The sequence below is a fragment of the Brachyhypopomus gauderio genome, chromosome 6, assembly GCF_052324685.1.
Source record: "Brachyhypopomus gauderio isolate BG-103 chromosome 6, BGAUD_0.2, whole genome shotgun sequence".
Taxonomy (NCBI): domain Eukaryota; kingdom Metazoa; phylum Chordata; class Actinopteri; order Gymnotiformes; family Hypopomidae; genus Brachyhypopomus; species Brachyhypopomus gauderio.
In genome coordinates, this window is record NC_135216.1 from 15570667 (window position 1) to 15592898 (window position 22232).

Here is a 22232-nt window from a genome sequence, read left to right on the forward strand (position 1 = left end):
TGTGACACATCACAAATCCTTATAATAAGAAATAAAGCACATCGACTTATGAGATATTACTGAAGGAAACATACAACAGCCTTTATAAAGATGTTTCTGGGATAAGTGGGTTGTGCTGCAGTATAAAAGTAAAGCATATTAACTTTTTTGCCTTCTCACTGCTTGTTTTTAATTAACTTCATCACATAGACATTAGAAGCTTGTCATATGTCACGTCAGAGTCCACGTGGCAGCGGTCACACTGGTGTGCATAGCCACGTAAACGTGAGTCCATGCGAGTGCACAGGCAGTCACACAGGCACACTTGAAGAATGTCCCCTAGGGTTCCCGTCTCACTTCAGTGGCCCCTAGACCCTCTTCACACATCTAAATGTCACTATCATCAGTGACATTTCAACAGAGCTCCAAGAGCCAAGTTTCCTGCCCTTTTATTGGCCTAGCCCAATCCCACAAAGGTCTCTGATTGGATACTGATATTCTTTGTTACCATGGTCATGTGTTTTTGATTTCTAATTGTTTTATGTTTCTGGTCATGACTGCAACTACAGCTTTATAGCCCAATTAAAACTTGTTATGCAACAGAAATGAGGCAACAAGACAAAGCGTGTAAAGTGAGTGTAAACCAAGCTCAAACCATACAAGCCAAGTAGTTTGGTTTCACTGATATAGACATGAAAATAAAAAATGCGTAGAAGTGGAGTTTTTGTATATGTAAACGTCCAATTTTACGATTCTCTTCTCAGTTTGTTCCCTCTCAGCGGCCTCTTACTCCATATTCATACTTTTCCTGGTGCTGCTAGCAAAACACTCCACTTTTACGTGGATTTGAGGGGAAAAGACTCTATGAGTCAGTATCACAGCTTTAAGCCACGCAGTCTTTGGGATCAAAAGCCCCGATCCCTGTGTCTTACCTCCCGTCAGCATCAGTGCACACTTGCACATGCAGTTGTCATTGTCCACGTCTTTGGTGCTGAAGTCTGCTCCATGAATCACCAGACTGCTCTGCCTGCCTGCCGTCCCACTGTGGCTCTTCAGGGACAACCTGAGACAGGGACACAAGAAGACAAACATCAACAACAAGTATGGGTTGGAAATTTCGCAGACACCACCCCAACACTGGCACTCTACAGCCTCCAAGCCTCGATCTCCAGGCTGTTTAATGGAAACGAATGTGTGTGTGTGTGCGTGTGTGTGTGTGCGTGTGTGTGAGTGGGAGACAGTCGGAGTGGTCTCAGTAAACCAGAGAATGTTAAGCCCTTTTGGCTCAGGTACAGCAGTACCATATAGCAGGAGATTAGCAGCATTATCAGGAACGAGAGCTCTCCGGACCGCATGCCTTTAGCGAGGCCGACCCTGGCTTGTCTGCCTGGTACCTGACGCGTCTGTCTCCGCACCACGTAGCAGCCCTCCTCTGTTCTCACGCTGCGCTCTGGAGACGTGCGGCGCACGCCGGGCCACGTCTGCCCGTGTGAGAGGCGAACACACATATACAATGTAGGGCCAGTGTGTACAGAGGTGGTGCAGAGGAGGAGTACATGTGGAACGTGTAAATCAGGGGTGAGGAGCAGAGGTGCACAGAGATGTGGAGACAGAGCAGGGGAGTGTGCAGGAGAAAGACAGGGGAGTGTACGCAAGACGTGCTGAACTTAAACACATGTGAACTATGAACTTCCATATATGTGCGCTATATGTATCTCCTTTTAAAAAGAAAAAAGGAAACACTCAAAACTTGACACAAACTAAAAGGTAGCGTAGGGACAGTGGTAATAGTAAATGATTCATCTGAACAGCACACAGGTATAATGTCCAACCATACTGGATGGATCTTCTGTGCTGTCTTTGGTTCCCACAGGTTGATGGTCAGCCTTTGGTCTGCTAACACGCCTCAAGTTCTCTCAGCGTTTCCCCTTTTTTTACTCTTACTCTCCGTTCAGCAGGGCTGCCTCTCCAAACAAGAACATGCTATCTGCCACGGTGCAACAGCGCAGTGCCATGCCAGCGAGAAAGAAGAACCCCGACTGGAACATGCTCACGCTCACAAAATCATTTCCTGAAACCCACGCCTCATCACAGGAACGGACAAGAGAGACGCAGTTATATAAATCTCATGGCACACCAGGCTTTGAACCAACAATGGGAAAAGAAATGGAGCTTTAGTGGGTGTTGAAAGCATTGTGTGATTACAGTAAGAGGGCGGCGGTACAGGGTGAGGGGTCGAGGAGTCAAACGTGTGGTTTTGTGATGGCTAAGTGGGAGTTCTGTTGTTCTGTTGCTAACGCACAATCAATCCAGCAGTCTTCTTCTTCGTCACAGGTTACCAGATTATATAAAACTCAATCATAAATGATGCTGTAACTCTACTTTAAAATGAACAGGAGATAAATGGGCAACTTAAATAAATGGGAAATTTGCATAACTACTTCTCCAAGATCACCAAGATCCTTTTAATGAGAGATATGAAATCTGAATACGTCATATTCCATCATGCGATCAACAAACTAATGCATCACGACATAAGAGAACTTCAGATTCCTTGAGAAGAAAGGAAACCCAGCAGACAGCACCACAGTCGAAAACACAAAGTTCCTCAAGACTAATATTCTAAAATAGCATCTCACTTCCTTGTAGTTGACCAAGATTTCCTCAGTGGCCTCTGAAAGGCATGTAGCTAGGCCAGTTCCCGCTCAGACGCCTGCTCACACACATGGCCAGACAGATAAACACACACCAGGTCATCTCCGCTCCTGAAATATGAGGTGCCGGGGCTACTGTTCTAGAGTGATAAGTAGCCCCATCCAGAGCCCTGTGGCGTCGGAGAGGAGGAAGACCTCCGGTTGCGCGTGCAGGCGGTGGCAGCATTCACCCTGGTAGACAACATGTGTGCAGCTGATAGCTCCTGTCCAAGCTTCACAGGGCTTTCGGCTCCAGATTGCTCACACATCAGGGACCCCAGGCTACGAGGCCCGTTCAGAGACGCCCTGGTGAAAACTCAGGACCAATCCAGATGTTCGGGGCTTTTCACAATAGAAGCTCGGGGGAAGTGTCCTGCTGTTTGGCCATCTGATTGTCATAATAATCTGAAGAAATTGTGGTTAGCTAGAATTCCATAATAATCAGAAATGTGGCATTTGTGCGGAGTAATAGCAAGAACAACATGAAATGTTTCACTTGATCCTCATTGCTGATGGTCTAAAGTCTTGTTTCGATAAAAATTCTGATAAAGATTCTGTATGAAGCCAGATGCTTGGAATGTTCTTTTGAAAAAACACTCTACAACATGCAACAATAAAACTAAATTGTATGCTAACATTCATATATAAAGCACAATTAAGCATGCACGGATTGCCTTCTTGTTTGTTTACAATCTGGGTGTGTTGTCCTAGGCTGAATGTAGAGTAAACTGTGTCTGCAGTTTTCCACAGACACAAAAGCAGGCGAATACACAAAAGTATCATATTATGAAACTAACACGACCGCAACACCCCCACTCGCTCAGGCTAACAGGAGATACATCCAGCAGACCCTTCTGCAGACTGCTTCCACAGAAAAGGAGAGGAACGGTGGAGCAGCGGTGGAAGAGCGGTGGAGGAGTGGGGGAGGAGCGGTGGAGGAGTGGGGGAGGAATGGTGAAGGAGTGGGGGAGGAATGGTGAAGGAACAGTGGAGGAGTGGTGGAGGGACGATGGAGGAGCAGTGGAGGAGTGGAGGAGGAGTGGGGGAGGAGTGGGGGAGGAACGGTGGAGGAGTGGGGGAGGAACGGTGCAGGAACGGTGGAGGAGTGGGGGAGGAGTGGGGGAGGAACGGTGGAGGAGTGGCCATGAAGCTGTTGCCCCCTCGTGCTGCACTCGCGCACCGTTAAATCAGCGTTCATGGCAAATAAATACACAATCTCTCTCGGTCTCTGTAACTCCAGGTTGTGTCAGGGCCCACCAGAACCCTACCTAGCAATGGCTGACTACCACAGAGAAACTGCAGTCTGCCCCTCAGTGTGTTTCTCTGTCACACCCTTCTAAAACTCTACTGCATTACATAAGTCTCTTTAATGGTCCAACATAACTGCAGGATTTTTGCTAAATCTTAGGGGAGCAGGTAAAATATCATGCAGGGTTCTCTCTGGTGACAGCAACTGCATCCACTTCCTGTCACAAGAATACCATTACAGCTGTGCTTCTTGGAATCCAGTCTTCATGATGGTGCATTGGTGGGGACACTGGAAAGTATTGTGCAAAAATGATACAATGGTTGATTGCAGACAGGGTAATTGAGAAGCAATCTATCACAGTTCTGGGGTTCACTGAAAATTCTTTCAATAAATCATGCAGGCTCTATAAGCTATGAATAGACAAGCTACATTTTTTAAGTTCATTGTTTTGTGACAATTTCTGTGGCTGGAATGATCAAGAAGTACTGAGTCTCTTGCAATTTAAAATCCAACAATAATCCTTGCACTGAAGCTCATATTTTGTTACAACTAAAACAAAGCAATAGCAACCCTAGAGCGTCTAATTACTGTTTCACCATTCTGGCTCCCAACATTTAAGACAGGAAGTGAGGTCAACATTTTTATTAGGCTTAAGCCTACATGTCAAAACATGATCACTGATCCACACAACCACTGCATTGACCAATCAAATCATCCTGACAGTGACATATTAAAGATTACTAAATGAGCCTAAATCCTGCCTTGGTAGAGTTAAAACATTTGTGAACAGAGAGAATACAGCTCTCTTAGACCGTCGTCTGCAAAGTCTGTCTCACAAAGCCATATCAAATAGAGCCGGGAAGTCTGATTCCACAGAGGAACCTTTTTCTTACTATAGGGCAAAATCCAAGGATTTAAAAACTTGGCTGGTTAAAGGGGAGAGTTATTAAATAAACATGTAGCTATATGAGTACCCATTCAGCAGGGGAGGGGGTTGATCAGCACGTGAGCCCTGGGCAATGTCACAGACTAACCTCACATTTGTTCATGCATACATGCCAAACATGTTTGATAAAAGTTTTTTATTTTTTTTAAAGGTGCATGTTATTCAAAGACATGTCATTTGCAACAACCTCTGTTCGTGCCCTGGTTTTAGTGGAGTAATGTACAAACACACACACACACACACACACACACACACACACACACACACACACACACACACACACACACACACACACGCTCACACACAAATGCATACAGAGAAATGCACGCAAGCACGTGCGTGCACACACACACACACACACACACACACACACATGAATCCTGACTCCTGTTCTGGAATTTTGAAAATGTGGAGCAAGACACCTCACGAAAGCTCCTCTTGCACACATATCTCAGACTGGTGTGCAAGCACAGGGGAATTTGGTCTCTCCCCAAGCTCCTGGACAGGCAAATGACCGGTGTGACCCTGGGACAGGCAAATGACCAGTGTGGAAAAAATATAAAAAATAGATGATTTAACAATTTTGACTAGTTTATAAAGTTGATTGTTCCACTTAGATAAAAAATAAAAGCTTTATAATATACAGTATAAGGACAGTCCATAAGGATCTCAGGATAAGAATATGGTAATGTCTCAGTAACTGAAATAACACCGATCTCACTTGTACCTAGTTTGTGGACTGCCCATACTGTGGCTGATGTAATGGGCGGTGTTCCTACTGCATTAGACTGTGTGCCTCCCCTTCACTGTGTGTACAATGCCTGAGTCACTGCGCACATGAGCAGATGTTCTGTTTCATCTACGATAACACTTTATTAATCCCTGAATGGAAACGAGAGGCTTCCAGCAGCACGTATGCAAGACAAACACAGAGTACAAAACGGGTAGACAAGTTTAAAATGATTAAGGCATCACTGTACTTCAACCTTCAAAAGGTTAATAGAGCTGCTGTGGAGAAGGTTGGAGATGGTTGGAGATGGTCTTGCCAGCCTTGCTGGCTTCTCCATGCAGGGGCAATATTCCTGCTCTGGTTCAGTTGTTTTCAGCGATCCCCAGTCTGCTCTGTAGTCATACAAACCAGCTTCACCTAAGCACGTGTACGGGGAGTGCCTGTGTTCACCAGCGTGTCTGCGAGTGTTGCCCATGCTCGTAAATGCACAGTAGGAAAGACTAATAAACTAGCACAATAAACTGTATTTAATCTGAGGGTCAGAGCTCTGACTGATGAACCATCATTTGTATGAGTTCTCATTTCAATAAAATGAGAACTGCTGCATTTTTATATTGTTCTGTTTTATATTGAGTTACATGCAAGTTTACTTTGACTTTATTACCATATGTGTAAGGAAACACATATGGTAAAAAAGGAAAGTTGAATTTCTTTTTTCTATGGAGTTGAAACCTTACTATGTTTAGGTAAATGCATATTTATATATATAAAGTGTGATTGTGGATCCTGTACTTAAGAGTATGCACTGTAGATCACTGTATACAGTAACTGGCCTGGGGAAAAGATGTGTGGAGTACAGTAAACACCTAGTATACACAAAGAAATTAAAGCAAACAAAAAAGTACTTCTTAAATCATTTCCAATGTGGTCTATTAATCAATTTTTATTTCTAACCATTCATTGTCACTAGTAAAAGTTTTTGAAGCCTGTTTTTCCTTCTGCTCACAGTAGTTACGGATTTTCTTGTATGTATAGTTTTGAGACATGATTTTGAGCAGAGGTACTTTTTTTGAAATGCATTTAAGGAAATAAGAAAAAACGTTATTAACTGTAAAGTCACAGATATGTCTTAATCCAGCAATGAAAACTTCACGAGAGGGAAAACATTCGATACATATGGTCATTAGCAGTAATCTGTTATACTGTATATAAATGTAGCCAAGGGCTCTGTTTCATTTAAATCTTAACCTACGTAATTTGGAGCAGATTAACTGGAGGAGCTGTAATACATATGACGGCTGGTCCTGGTCTGAAATTTCAGTTATGCATTTGGTTGTTCTGCTTCTCCGTGAAGGTACCGCAGTGCAAGTTACTGTGTCATTTCCCGTCTGGCTTTAAATAGGCAAGAGCTGCATGAAGCAGTTAAGCAACTCCATCCTGTCTGCTAATCCTACACTACTGCTTATAATGAATGAGAAATGTGCTTCCTAATGCATTATGGTTTAAATGATCGTCTGTAGATCATGTGTGTGTGTGTGTGTGTGTGTGTGTGTGTGTGTGTGTGTGTGTGTGTGTGTGTGTGTGTGTGTGTATGCACTATATGTAAGCACAACACATTCAGTATAACCATAGTCTTTCTGTTGCCTAGGGACCTTGCCTAGATATTGATATGCAGCAATCCCTACCTCTGAAAAAAATGATGTTTCCACAAAATGAAGTTGAGCACAAAATGAAAGCTCGAAACTTTAGGTTTCGTATTGACAGCTGAAGTTGCCAGAACACAATTATCAGAAGTGGCAACCTCTCACACACTTTGTTTACAGCCAGGGAAAGGGTTTGCTTTGGCTTCTGGTCTACAGAGCAATGCGTGATTATCATGCCACACTGAAACACTTTGAAAGAACAGATCTATTTATAGAGATGAGAAGGTTGATTTGATTCTTGAAACCCTTCACAGTCAGAGCTCAAAGCCCACTGAACTTTCAACAAAGTGTTGAACATTCCCAATCGTCCTGCTCTAGCAAAAAGGATAGAGTCTGAAGAAGCAAGTGTCAGGGTATGCAGGCCAGTTTGTGTGTGTGTGTGTGCGTGTGTGTGTGCGCATGCCTAAATGGCCTTCTAACCCATTATATAAACTTTTTATACATTAAAATAAAGCTTTGTGGTGCTTTCGTCTTAAAGAGGAAAACTCTTTCAGTAGATTGGGTCAGGTTTCATGTGCCACATGGGGTGTACATAATCCCCAGTTCAGACTCCAATCAAACAAAAGAAAAAGCTTATTTTCCCTCCTGAGCTTTACCCATTAAAACCATTTAGATCCCACAGAGGAAGCCACTGCTGTGAAGCTCAACAGCTAATGGAACGCTGTCATCGTTTAAACAGTGAAACGTCCACAAACTAGATATGAGCTCTGGGTTAGAACCGACACCATTACTGCACGCCGCACCGCAGAGCATGGAGTTTGTGAATTTGTATCGGTCAGTGCTTATTTTGTTAAACTTTTTAGAATATCTCCATTTATGAAAATGATCATATGTCACAAAATTTGGTTGAGATCAAACATCAGCCAAAGAAATGTGCAAGCTGTTTAAACCTGCTTTCCTGGAATGGGCCAGAGAACGTCTATAAGAGCTTACAGTGAAACACTAATGCATTTAATATTAGCTCCTCTTTCAACGATTCCTGAGGGCAGCACAGACTGCAGTCGTAGCAAATCCCACGAAGCAGGACCTAGCTAGCATGGGCGGAGATGCGTTCGTGGACATTATTAGTATTCTGTTGTATCAAGTATGTAGTATTAGAACACATCTCAGTGAGCTGGAAAGTGAAACTACTTAACTTCACCAATGGAGGAGAGTAGAACAGTGGATGGATGAGTGCTAGAACATGGACCTGCCATTTGATGATGTAGCCCATCGTGACACTGTCGAGGTTTAAAAGACCCCCAGCCAAAGTCGGCCCCGTCTTTGCCCCTGTACGTACCCTCATGCCAGGACTACATCCCCTAAGGTGTATGGGAGCCATGACAGAGTTGTGATCCACTCAGCCTCCAGGTGAAACTGGTGGGCTGCATGTGGGGATCCCACGACCGACACACCTCACCTGGGCCTGCAGCACTACTGGGTGTCCTGGAATACACCCACATACACACATTCATGGCTGCGGCATCACCTGACGCTTTGGAGGATGCCAACAACTAATTCCCCACTGCAGTGCCACCTGGTGCCCTGGAGGACCCCAACACACCACCTTTGGACACAGTGTGACCTGGTGTATAGGAGAGTGTGAGTGTGATACACAGAGGCCTGGTGCTACAGATACCCCAGGAAGTGCCCGAGGAGGCCCAAGGTGGCTTCAAGGGCAGGCGGACAGGAGCAGTTTGGGAGGGAGGGTTTATAGCAGCACTGGCTCCCTGGCAGGGCCTCTGTGCTCTTGGCTTAGCCTCTCTGCCCCCGCCTGTAGCTTGACCCAGATGGCTGAGCACAAAGTGTGGGTTGAGGGAGTGTTTTGACCCAAGGGCAGACCTGCTGACACGCCTCCAGGAATTAGCGGCCTCCCTGTCATTATTGGAGACATGTGTGCCTGACTAGTGGTCTTCTGTGGCTTACAACTAAGAAAAATGCCTAGGATTCTAGCCGCCTGCTAACTTGCAAGCTAATCTGCTACAAAGAGTGGCAAAATATTAGGCCATGTTAAGCTTTGCATACTATACATTTATTTCAATTTACATTCATGGTATTTAGCAGATGCTGTTATCCAGACTTACAAAAGTTAAAGCCTCATCTATTCCATTTCAATGGGAAGGTAGTGACTCATAAAATGCCCCTATGTTGCCCTAGAGAACATACAATAATTATTACACCCTTCCCACCCCAATTCTTAGGTACAATATCTGGAAAATCTTTCACATGATGTGAAAATGCAATTATTATTTCATGTTATATATCACGACAAAGAACACACTGTTAACTAGACTAATAATAAAAGCGATCCTTATCAATGCTATCACAAAGATTCCACATTACTGCTTGAATGTAATGTACTTGTATAAGAACTTACCCTATTATTTGATTAATGGGAGAACGATAATTACTTTTATAGGGAACAATTAATTAGTGCTTTGTGCAAACTTGATTTGACATTTTCATTCATGTAGCATCCAAGTGTCCAAGTTCATTGGATCATTTGTACCACGAGGTGGTCTTAGTAATTGTTTCCATAGCAATTTAGCAAATGAGTTAGCATGAAAAATGCTCAGCTTACAGCAAAATGTTGAATTGGAAAGAAGCTATAAACAGCACTCCAGCGGACAGAGTGCTTGAATCTGGACAAAGTATTGTATACGCTGATGATGGAAAATCATTTTGTACAATGTTTTGTTAGGCAAAACTAGTTGAACTATGATTCAGCGCCATTTGGAAAGTGAAACTCACCTTAGCAAAAAGTTGAGCTGTTGAAAAATAACCACAAGAAGGCACCAAGGGTCAAAGGACTATTAATGAACTATAAACTACATTATTATACACTACTGAGAGCACTGAGGCAAAACACCTGTGGAACTGGTCAGGATGTCGCTAGTGCACACACACCACTGGAAAAGTTTGAAAATCCAAATTTGTGTCCAGTGCAGTGTGCTTGACTACTAATGTTCCCAGTTTACAAGATGTGTTGATCATCAATGGCAACAAAATGTAACACTTGAGTTGTAAAATCCCTGAAATATGTCTGTGAAATTAAGCACATGTTCCATGAACTTAGAAGGGCCCGTTTTATTATGGTTAGTCTTGATCCTGGCTAGAATTGAAACAATATAAGGGCAGGACAATACTGATTTTTCAGTACCTGTAGTTGTTTTTTTCGCTGTTGATGTGAAAGCGGTCATACTGGGAGAAGGCCTGGTGTCCGTCCCAGTCCGTAAGCTCTACACGCAGGGCGTACTGCCTCTGACTGGTCAGCAAGTACACAAACTCGTTCCCCAGCCAGTGTTCGCCCGTCACGCTCCCAAAGCCCTGGAAGAGAGAATCCATCTGGGGTCACAGCAAGAATTCTGCAGGGCCACGGATGGGCAGGCCCTGGAGCAGGCCATGGGAAACATGGCTGTCCATGAAAGCTTAGTAATGGGCAACCCCCCCCCCACCGTTTTCATTATAACTCATGTTCATTATTGCATGGTTTCGGGATAAGCTGTCACAGGATATCATCAGTGCCCGCTCACTCACTTTAGATCTTAATATATATATTGCTGAACATTCCAAGCTCTGTGGGAACTGAAGGGAACTATTTAATGACACGTTGAGTAATTATATGCATTACTGATGCATTGGCCTATAAACATGCAACATTTTAGACTGTTCTTCAAGCTGGCCTTCATTTCACTTGTCACAGGTTTGTAATTACTCCTTATCTCTTAATGCAACAGTAGGGCCTCCCCTCCCAATAGGACTTCACTCATGGGTTGCACACTGGTTCTGCTCGTTAAGATAGCTGGAAGGGCATCTGAGCCATGCTTTAATACAGTACATGTGCTTGCAACTCAGCAGAACCTCAACCATGCCTGACCAAACTTGACCTGTTTATGGCAACCCCAAATTAGCTCCATATGGCACTGAGACTCACAGCGGTGGTCCTAGATTGCCTCTGTCTCTAAATTAGGGCTCTCTCATCAAAGACTGGGTTTTTCATATCATTCACACAATAAGAGAGTTTATAAGAGTTTGAAACAATGCTAGGCACAAGCAAATATGTTTGCCAATGATGCCTTGTGATCCTGGTATCAGGCACGATGAGGGTTTAGCCATGTCAAAAGCTGGCTCAGTCTGTTAAGCATTGACTCTTGATTTTTGAGGACAGGCCCTTGTGTTTATACCATGTAGTAATGGGGCTGACAGAGCAAGCGGTTGATGATGTAGGCACTGTGATTGGGTTTTAAGAGCCAGGCTTTATGTATGCGCATATGTGTGTAGAGTTGACCTTTCTTCACCTTCACACGAAACTCCACATCATTTCTCACGTGAACCGCGAGTAAGCACAAGCACGAGACGCGTGTGATTGATCTCTGATATTGGGAACGTGCCATTCTCCAGGGTGTGTGGGTGTGGATAAAGCTTGATGTTAGCGTGCTATGTTGCAACATTTCATGCTATGCATCACTTCACCAATAAGCATAAATAACGAGCTTTTCCAAAGCTGCTCTCTATCATAACCACAGACAAGTCAAACGTGTCAACCGCTAGAAATGTGTTTATTTACCCTTGGGCGCACTTAAAAAAACATTAGCAAATTAACAGGTTTCGTAATAGTGATGACTTCAGTCACGGTATTATGCAGATGTAGGTTAAATACACATCTCTTTATAAAGAACTGTCAATCCAGATTGTCACGCAGAATATTTAAAGAAGCACTTAACACACTAATATGGTGTCAATCATCGAACGCCTTTTCTGCAGCTGATATAAATGGATCATGTGTACAAGTATTCCAGGATCTATGAATGCCATTCCCTGGTCAGCCTGTAATAGCAGCTGCATCTCGTCGTGTTCTGGAGGAAGGCCATGCTGTTTCATCTGACCTTGGAAGAGTTCTCCAACTCATGAACTTTACTCCCTGGGCATTTACTTTTGATTTGTAGAGTCTAGAAAAAATGTCCTTTATGGAAACTTGTGTGTATTCTGTGTATATTTGTGAAGCTTACCAGCCGCTCACATTAGGTGTTTTTCATGTAGTCTAACACAGATTTAACAATACTTCATAGCTCATTAAACTAGCAAGAAGACCATCTGAGCAACATCTTGACATCTTACATCCCATGACATTTGCAAACTTCAAGCTCTGCTGATGAAAAACCCTCTACATTTCTCAGAGTCAGTGTCATGTCTGTAGTGTCAAAATTGCACATGTGACTAAGGGTCTGATGTGCAGAATATACTGTTTTCGTTTTAACATTTTAGTATCTTATTAGAAACGAACATTCATCCACCCTGTCTGGTGCACGTGGACCAATTCAGACTACTAATCCAATATTGCAAATTCAGTCATGAATCTTTCTTTTGCCTTCCCAGCTGCAATGTATTGACATACGTCTACTTAATGTCCTACAGCCCAGTAATTCTTCAGCCCTTCACGTGCTAAATCTTGGACTGCTTATGTGGGAGATACATGACCACTCAGCAGTGGGTGGAAGGGGCGAGATGAGCATGCTGGTTGTAGTGATGAAGCTGATAAAGATATTGGCTACATACCAATTTGTATTCCTTCCACGTCCTCTGGAAGTCGACGCTACCATCTTCTCGATGCTGGATTACCGTCCAGCCTCCGCCAGCAGACTCCATGTTGCAATATACCTGTTTCAAGATACACACACACACACACACACACACACACACACACACACACACACACACACACACACAGTATTGCGGTTTATATTAGAAGAAACAGCACATATCAAATTCCCAGGGTTAGCGGGTGGAGCAGGGTAGATGACCAAGCCTCAATTAGCAGTAGAGACAGAAAGACACACTTGACTGTAATCTAGCAGCGCGTGACTCAATTGTGTGAACAATTAAGTGATTAATTTGTGAGTTCTGATCTTTGCTGGTAAAGGAAACGTCTCTCAATGTCTCTCACGTGCATACATGCAAACATCACGTCTGTGCATACACACACACACACACACACACACACACACACACATACATGCAAACATCACGTCTGTGCATACACACACACACACACACACACACACACACATACATACATACATCACGTCTGTGCACACACACATACTTGCAATACTAACAACTCCTACACTACTCAGTTTTCCATGATGAGCTACTGTAAGCCTAACCCTGTAACCCTGGGTGCCTTATCAGAATATCCCCATCAATCTTAAGCCAATGTCCCAATCTACACCCTAATATCTTTAGACCTCCAGGAACCCAGGCACTGTTTTCTGAACTAGCCGCCAGGTCACTTTTCTGCTCTAGACCAGCTGTCTGCACACCTGGGCCTTAAATGGCATATATCTCCAGGGTCAGCAGTGCTACGTGCTGGAATAGAACAAAAACACTTGGACTGCTTGTAGGTCTGTGAGGTCTGGATTGTAAACCTATGATATAAATAAGCACTAAGTATCCATGTATATTTGACACTATGCTGTACTGAACTGACATCGACCCTTCACACCCACCCTGTAATCCCAGCCAAAGGGACCTCAGTGGGCCAATCCAGCCCACAGTCACCTTCAATGAACCTAGCAAAGCGTTGTCTTGCTCTATTATATTAGCCTAATCAATAATACGGTGCTTCCCAGTCACAAAACACATCTGGTTTTTCGCTCCCGTTTAGGATTTAAGGTTTAATTAGCTGGTGAGGTCATGAATGATGGTGTAAGGTGGTGCTGGGGAGGAGGGAGGAAGATGTATAGTGTGAGGTAGGCCATGGTTAGGCCTGAAATATCTCAAATGAAACGGCATGATTTTAGCAGGTCAGCCGAACATACACATGCACACACACACACACACACACACACACACACACACACACACACACACACACATGCACACACACATGCACACAAACACACACCTTTTTGGTCTCTTGAGGGCTGGTGTTGATGGTGTATACTCCATTCTTACGGAAGCCTGACTCATACAGATCAGCACAGTCACGGAATTTCTTCTCTTCATCTGCTTGTTTGGTATTGTTGGGCACCACTTTAGACAAAAGAGACGCGAGATGTTGACGGGAATGGGAGTAACATGGAATAACATGGAATAATATGAAACATCGTGGAATATGGAGAACATGCTGCAGTTGAGGGAGACTGACAATAATGAAAAGAAACCAGATAAGTAATTTATTTAAAGTAAACAACAATACAGCCTGTAGAGCTGCAGCTCACACGCGTTACCCAGTCTGTCGGCACTAGTGCTGCTATTTCAGAGGGCTGCATTGTCCCATATGACAACCTGACTGACATGTGTCTACAGGCTGGATGACCAGAGTCGTCATGACTTCAATTATGTTGTTCTCTGTTGTGGTGTGAATGGATTACAATATCCCTGTGAAATCTAATGTTAGGATTAAGGCCGGGTTATTGATGCCTTTGGAGTATAGAATGTTTCTGATATCATGTCCAGGGTGGGTTAACTATGTAGGGTTGTGATTGGCTGGAGTATAGAATGTTTCTGATATTATGTCCAGGGCAGGTTAACTATGTAGGGTTGTGATTGGCTGGGCGTGTGCTGGATTTATTGCTCTAGAGAATGGAAATGTGTATAATGTGTATAAAATCTTACACTGTTTCTATCGCAAGTTAGATACACACATATCAATCACACTTACGACACTGAGAAAACACGGACTAATCGGACTAATGTGGTGATTTGAAATGGTTTCTCTTTGAGACATTTTGCATTAAAGACTTATCCTCAAACACGGGGCGACAACAGAGGCAATAATAATCGCAGACGTGGGAAATTTAAAATGGAGTGATGAAATGGCCGTGGTCAAGAACAGCTGTGTATAGTGATCGTGGAGGGAGAAGGTGGAAGGAGAAGATAGAAGGAGAAGTTGGAAGGAGAAGTTAAAAGGAGAAGATAGAGGGAGAAGGTGGAAAGAGAAGGTGAAAGAAGTTGGAAGGAGAAGATGGATGGAGAAGGTAGAAGGAGCAAGTGGAAGAAGAAGGTGGAAGGAGAAGGTGGAAGGAGAAGATGGACGGAGAAGGAGGAAGGAGAAGGTGGAGAGAGAAGATGGAAAGAGAAAGTGGAGGGAGAAGGTGGAAGGAGAAAGTGGAGGTAGAAGATGGAAGGAGAAGGTGGAGGGAGAAGTTGGAGGGAGAAGGTGGAAGGAGAAGTTGGAGGGAGAAGGTGGTAGGATAAGGTTGAGGAAGAAGGTGGAGGGAGAAGGTGGAAGGATAAGGTTGAGGGAGAAGGTGGAGGGAGAAGGTGGAAGGAGAAGGTGGAAGGAGAAGGTGGAGGGAGAAGGTGGAGGGAGAAGGTGGAAGGAGAAGGTGGAAGGAGAAGGTGGAGGGAGAAGTTGGAGGGAGAAGGTGGAAGGAGAAGGTGGAAGGAGAAGGTGGAGGGAGAAGATGGAAGGAGAAGGTGGAAGGAGAAGGTGAAGGGAGAAGGTGGAAGAAGAAGGTGGAGGGAGAAGATGGAAGGAGAAGGTGGAAGGAGAAGGTGGAGGGAGAAGTTAGAAGGAGAAAGTGGAAGGAGAAGGTGGAAGGAGAAGGTGGAGGGAGAAGTTGGAGGGAGAAGGTGGAAGGAGAAGGTGGAGGGAGAAGTTAGAAGGAGAAAGTGGAAGGAGAAGGTGGAAGGAGAAGGTGGAGGGAGAAGTTGGAGGGAGAAGGTGGAAGGAGAAGGTGGAAGGAGAAGGTGGAGGGAGAAGGCGGAAGGAGAAGGTGGAGGGAGAAGATGGAAGGAGAAGGTGGAAGGAGAAGTTGGAGGGAGAAGGCGGAAGGAGAAGGTGGAAGGAGAAGATGGAAGGAGAAGGTGGAAGGAGAAGTTGGAGGGAGAAGGTGGAAGGAGAAGGTGGAAGGAGAAGGTGGAAGGAGAAGGTGGAGGGAGAAGATGGAAGGAGAAGTTGGAAGGAGAAGTTGGAGGGAGAAGGTGGAAGGAGAAGGTGGAAGGAGAAGGTGGAAGGAGAAGGTGGAGGGAGAAGATGGAAGGAGAAGTTGGAAGGAGAAGGTGGAGGGAGAAGGTGGAAGGAGAAGGTGGAGGGAGAAGGTGGAGGGAGAAGATGGAAGGAGAAGGTGGAAGGAGAAGGTGGAGGGAGAAGGTGGAAGGAGAAGGTGGAGGGAGAAGGTGGAAGGAGAAGGTGGAGGGAGAAGTTGGAGGGAGAAGGTGGAAGGAGAAGGTGGAGGGAGAAGGTGGAAGGAGAAGGTGGAGGGAGAAGGTGGAAGGAGAAGGTGGAGGGAGAAGATGGAAGGAGAAGGTGGAAGGAGAAGTTGGAGGGAGAAGGCGGAAGGAGAAGGTGGAAGGAGAAGATGGAAGGAGAAGGTGGAAGGAGAAGTTGGAGGGAGAAGGTGGAAGGAGAAGGTGGAAGGAGAAGGTGGAAGGAGAAGGTGGAGGGAGAAGATGGAAGGAGAAGTTGGAAGGAGAAGTTGGAGGGAGAAGGTGGAAGGAGAAGGTGGAAGGAGAAGGTGGAAGGAGAAGGTGGAGGGAGAAGATGGAAGGAGAAGTTGGAAGGAGAAGGTGGAGGGAGAAGGTGGAAGGAGAAGGTGGAGGGAGAAGGTGGAGGGAGAAGATGGAAGGAGAAGGTGGAAGGAGAAGGTGGAGGGAGAAGGTGGAAGGAGAAGGTGGAGGGAGAAGGTGGAAGGAGAAGGTGGAGGGAGAAGTTGGAGGGAGAAGGTGGAAGGAGAAGGTGGAGGGAGAAGGTGGAAGGAGAAGGTGGAGGGAGAAGGTGGAAGGAGAAGGTGGAGGGAGAAGATGGAAGGAGAAGGTGGAAGGAGAAGGTGGAAGGAGAAGGTGGAAGGAGAAGGTGGAGGGAGAAGGTGGAAGGAGAAGGTGGAGGGAGAAGGTGGAAGGAGAAGGTGGAAGGAGAAGGTGGAAGGAGAAGGTGGAGGGAGAAGTTGGAGGGAGAAGGTGGAAGGAGAAGGTGGAGGGAGAAGGTGGAGGGAGAAGATGGAAGGAGAAGGTGGCGGGAGAAGTTGGAGGGAGAAGGTGGAAGGAGAAGGTGGAGGGAGAAGATGGAAGGAGAAGGTGGAAGGAGAAGGTGGAGGGAGAAGGTGGAAGGAGAAGGTGGAAGGAGAAGGTGGAGGGAGAAGGTGGAAGGAGAAGGTGGAGGGAGAAGGTGGAAGGAGAAGGTGGAGGGAGAAGATGGAAGGAGAAGGTGGAAGGAGAAGGTGGAGGGAGAAGGTGGAAGGAGAAGGTGGAGGGAGAAGTTAGAAGGAGAAGGTGGAAGGAGAAGGTGGAGGGAGAAGGTGGAAGGAGAAGGTGGAAGGAGAAGTTAGAAGGAGAAGGTGGAAGCAGACGGCCAGGGCAGCTCGTCTGTGTTTTATCATTAAGATCTTCCGGCAGTGAGTGACATGTTTCCAGTGTGAAAGGCTTTTCGTCAAAACACCAAACGCTGGATCCCTGCGTGGAGACATCGTGCTCCGGCAGGCTTCTCGCCACCGGCAGCTGGCCCTCCCTCCATCTGCACATAATTACCGCCGGCAATATTTTGAAACTAAGCAAGGGTACACGGACAAAATACTACAAGCTATAAATTTCAAGTTCCTGTTATAACAAGTGGTTTATATTTACACGCAGAGTTCCAGATTATGTCGCTGAAATTTTCTTCCGATTCTCCATTCTCACATTCCTAAAGCGTGCGGCTTGGCTTTGGAACCATTGTTTTTCACTGTTGGGGCAGTTTAGGGAGAAGAGATGACACCTCCGCGCGGGCCGTGTCAGGGGCGTTTAGGCCTGGCTTTGATCCCTGGCGCGAGGCAGGAGCTGGGGGAGACGGGGTGAGAGGGAGCCCTGCATTAGGGGCTATTATTCTGGCCTCTGTCTAACTGAGTGTCAGTGACAGGGATCTCCTGCAGTGACAAGTCCACAGAGAGGAAACCCACACTACAGAGTCTAACACAACAAGAAGTCAGACCTGTCTGACACCAATTTACCACCAGGCAGGAGGTGAGGCTGCTTGTATCAGAAGAGCTAACACAGTAATTTTATCAGTGTGGATGTACCATAAACAACACCAAGCAATGAATCCTGTTAAATGAAGATTTAACTATCTATTACTATTACATTAAATTGCCTGAAATTATAACCAGTCTATTATACCACATAGTTCGCTATGAACGTAAACTCATATATGGAATGGATTGGCTGAGGGCTCTCCTAGAACTGCACTTTAGGCTCAGAAAAGGAATTATTGAACATCTTGTATTCCAGTACCAAAACTACTAAACAGCTTCTTTCCTGGTACCCAGAACTACTGAAAAGTTTGAGTTCCAGTACTAAAAACTACTGAACAGCTTGTGTCCCAGTACCAGTAACTATCGAACAGCTTGTCTTGTTATCCAAAACTACTGAACAGCTTCTTTCCTGGTACCCAGAACTACTGAAAAGCTTGAGTCCTGGCACAAAAACCAAATTCATATGCTGTTATCTTTTTAGTTATAAATTCCTCCTGTTTCAGTTGGGACTTCTGTTTGGTGGGGAGTTACTGTGAAAAGTCCAAACATACAAAGCTATTTCGATAATAGCCAGACAAACGAACTCTCCAAAACCTACATTCTCCAAAACCTACCTACAAACCCTGATTCAATGAAAATAAGCGTAAATAAGAATTAAAGCGTTCAAAGTAAACTATGGTAGGACATCCATGAACAAAGATCAATATTAACTAACAGGGCCAGATATTCACTTGGCATTAGACAAGAGAACAACATACCAGTGACTGCAATGACAAAGACTGACAGAGAGGCCAGAAGTAATTAGAGGCAATTGAGCCAACTGGATTGTGAAAGGCAAACATTCCATAAGGCCCAAACATATCACCATTATAATGAATTGTGCTGCAGACGAATGGGTCCGTTTCAGGCATATTTGTTTGGAGACACATTAATGTGTCATACTAAGACACAATGTATTCCTAGCAGGCTAAATCAAGTGACTAAATACAATCTTTTGCATCACTGAGGCCATGCGATCGTGGTTGTGAAGATGATTAATGCTATTCATTATGTGGAATAATACAATACAGAGGAAGAAAATCACAGTTAACAACTAGGGATTTGTAACAGCTTCCCATAACTGAGTTCAGTTACCATTAAAAACATGATTTGACTTACTGAGTTATAATGTGATTATAAATGACAACTGGGTTACAAGGATGAGCTCATTGTGTTCTGGCAACATCAAAAACCCATAGGAAGTTACCCATAGAAACCTCTAGCTACACAAAACAGTGAGAAAAAAATATAAAAGCCATGCTATAAACACTATGTCTGCTTTCATTATTATACATTTATTTATGATTATCTGCCTACTATCACATGTAAAGATTAAACTTATAAAAGAAACGCAGATTGAGGCAGATCCCAGATAATATTATTACATACTCATACTTGTGTAATGACTAGCTTAGTCAGCGAAGGGTTCCTGACGCTCCCTAAGACGCCCAGTTTGGCATTGCAGAAGAGGACCCACAATGCAACCTGTGACATGCAACCTCAGCACCTTCCCTTTCACCTCCACGGAACGAGCCGTCCCGCTGGGCTCGTTAAGGTCGGACTAATTCAGGCAGGGGTGAAGGCGGTGACCTCTGCTGTGGACCCAGAGCCCCACGCTGCTCCAGGAAACCACACACCAGTGGGACCAGGTCTCTGCTCACCATTCCCTTCTGATTTTATTTTCCTCTTTTTTTCATATAAACCGTAGGCCAACTCAAATGATTTAAGAGTGGCAAACCTGTAAAATTCAGTATGAGTACATTTCTTATTTTCTTTATAGTATTTTATTTTACTATTTATTCTAAATAGGTGTAGCCAGAAATACTGAGAGAACAACAATACCTGACCACACTGACATAAATTGTAAAACGATGTACGATGTGTTTCTAACGAGAGCTTGAATAGCAGTCCACCAGGTCATGTGTTGTCTTGATCTCTTTCACAATCTTTCCAGGAATGTGAAGGCCTGGTTCACAGAGCCATTTGGGTGTCAGCTCAATGTCCTAATGACAGAAAGCCCAACAGGAAGTGACCTTATTCATGGCGCCTTCCCAGCAGGCTGTGGGGCTCAGGCCCAGGCGCCGGAGGTTTCTCCACACTATGGCCGGTCCCCACGCAGACATTGAGGGGAAATTCTCTGTGACCACAAAGACGCAGGGCACGAGTGAGGCCAAGAGGGCAAGCTGGGGTTACAAGAGGGAAATGGGGGTAATGGGGCAATGGATTCATGTCACTGGTCAGTGTGGCCATGAGAGCTGCACGGAGGGCCAGGAGAGATCTCCACTCCCACACCACTCTAGTGTGGAGACATTACGGAGGTCCAACCAATAACTCAAACCAGGGGCTGTGTGGCAGTAAAATGCCAAAGCACAGACGGGGTGTTACAGCATGATGTTAAAGCACGGTGTGGTCGACCAGAACAAACACATACATCACCAGAAAGTGGCATTTATCAGTGATGTACAGTGGTACCACATGAGCTATGTTGATTCAACCATTCAATTTGCCCAGTGCTATATATTAAAGAAGAGAGCTGGTACAACACGTGGTTTTATTTCTGTTCAGAGATTTCAGATTATTGTTGTATGTGTTGCATTTGACTTCTTATGTTATTTATTCAACAGTATAAATAAATTGATGCTTCTCATTCACACTCTGGTGTTCGGGGCTGTCTCACATATGCAGGTCCTTGGACAGTACCAAGCACCTGGTGGTGAAGTTCCCCTCCTCTTAACAAGGATCCCAGCCAGTGTGACTGGAACCACTTAACACTAAGCATTCAACAAACTTATAAGCACACGTTTACTCACTGGCACATTGAGTGTATATAATTTGGTATTTTTTGTATGCAGATATGTCTGATATTTCTACTGTCCAACTTTTGGTGTCATAACTCAGGGTCATGGAGGGAGGGAGGGAGGGAAAGAGAAAGAGAGAGAGAGAGAGAGAGAGAGAGAGAGAGAGATAGAAATACAAGGGTTTGGTTTGTACTAATAATAAAAATTTTTTGAATTTCTGCACAGAACAACCATTCCACTCACTTTAGAGGCCAGTGACATAGATCACAGAAAGCTTTAGGAAACAATGGACCGTGAAATGTATACAGAAACTAACTGTAAATGTAAATTGCCAGATGAGTTGTTTATACGCACCCCATTTGAGGGCAGTAACAAGCACACACTATGTAACATATTATCCCCAACCTGAGTCAGAACTAACAGCAGAGCAATTCAGACATACAAATAACGTTTCTAGTATTTATGCAAATGTGGTCATTGTTTTGTGTCACCCGAAATGTTACGGGAAATCCGAAGGTAATAGATGATGTGAACCGTGTTTCCCTACCACCGTCCTTGGAGCAGAGGTTGAGCAGGCCATGCACCGTGTCCATGAGGTCCTGCTGCTGTCGGATCAGCGCCGTGCTGTTGCCCGTGGCCCTGCCCAGCTGGGCCTCCAGCTCACGGATCACTGCACTCTGTCTGGACACCAGCACCTGCAGGCTTCCCTTCTCCTCACGCAGACCCTCCAGCTCCTCCTGGTGCCGAGACTCCATCTCCTGCATCTTCTGCTCCAGGAACCTGGGAGAGGAAAAGAAACGGAGAGAGAGAGAGAGAGAGAGAGAGAGAGAGAGAGAGAGAGGAGAGAGAGGAGAGAGAGAAGACAGATAGAGAGAGAAGGGGAGAAAGAGTGCAGACAGAGTGAGAGAGAGAGGAGAGGGAGAAAAGGAGAGAGAGAGGGAGAGAAAGAGTGCAGACACAGAGAGAGAGATGAGAGAGAGAGCAGGAGAGGGCAAGAGAGGAGAGAGAGATGAAGAGAGAGAAAAATAGTGGAGAGAGTGTGGAGAAAGAGAGAGAGAGAGAGAGAGAGAGAGAGAGAGAGAGAGAGAGAGAGAGAGAGATAGAGAGAATGATGGTTAGAGATTCAGAGGAAAGCAGGCAACAACAACAACAACAACAACAAAAAGC

The 22232-nt window shown here is 44.9% G+C and overlaps 1 protein-coding gene across 1 annotated transcript in view; it reads right to left on the reverse strand.

Annotated features, from left to right (window-relative positions):
- angpt1 (angiopoietin 1) overlaps positions 1-22232 on the reverse strand; it is a 49998-nt gene that overhangs the window by 2839 nt on the left and 24927 nt on the right. Inside the window, exons 4-8 of the mRNA XM_077009079.1 lie at positions 21613-21845; positions 14184-14311; positions 12836-12937; positions 10440-10606; positions 912-1042 (exon numbers count right to left, since the gene is read on the reverse strand). Of these exons, the coding sequence (XP_076865194.1) occupies positions 912-1042; positions 10440-10606; positions 12836-12937; positions 14184-14311; positions 21613-21845 (761 nt within the window). The remainder of the gene's footprint in view (positions 1-911; positions 1043-10439; positions 10607-12835; positions 12938-14183; positions 14312-21612; positions 21846-22232) is intronic.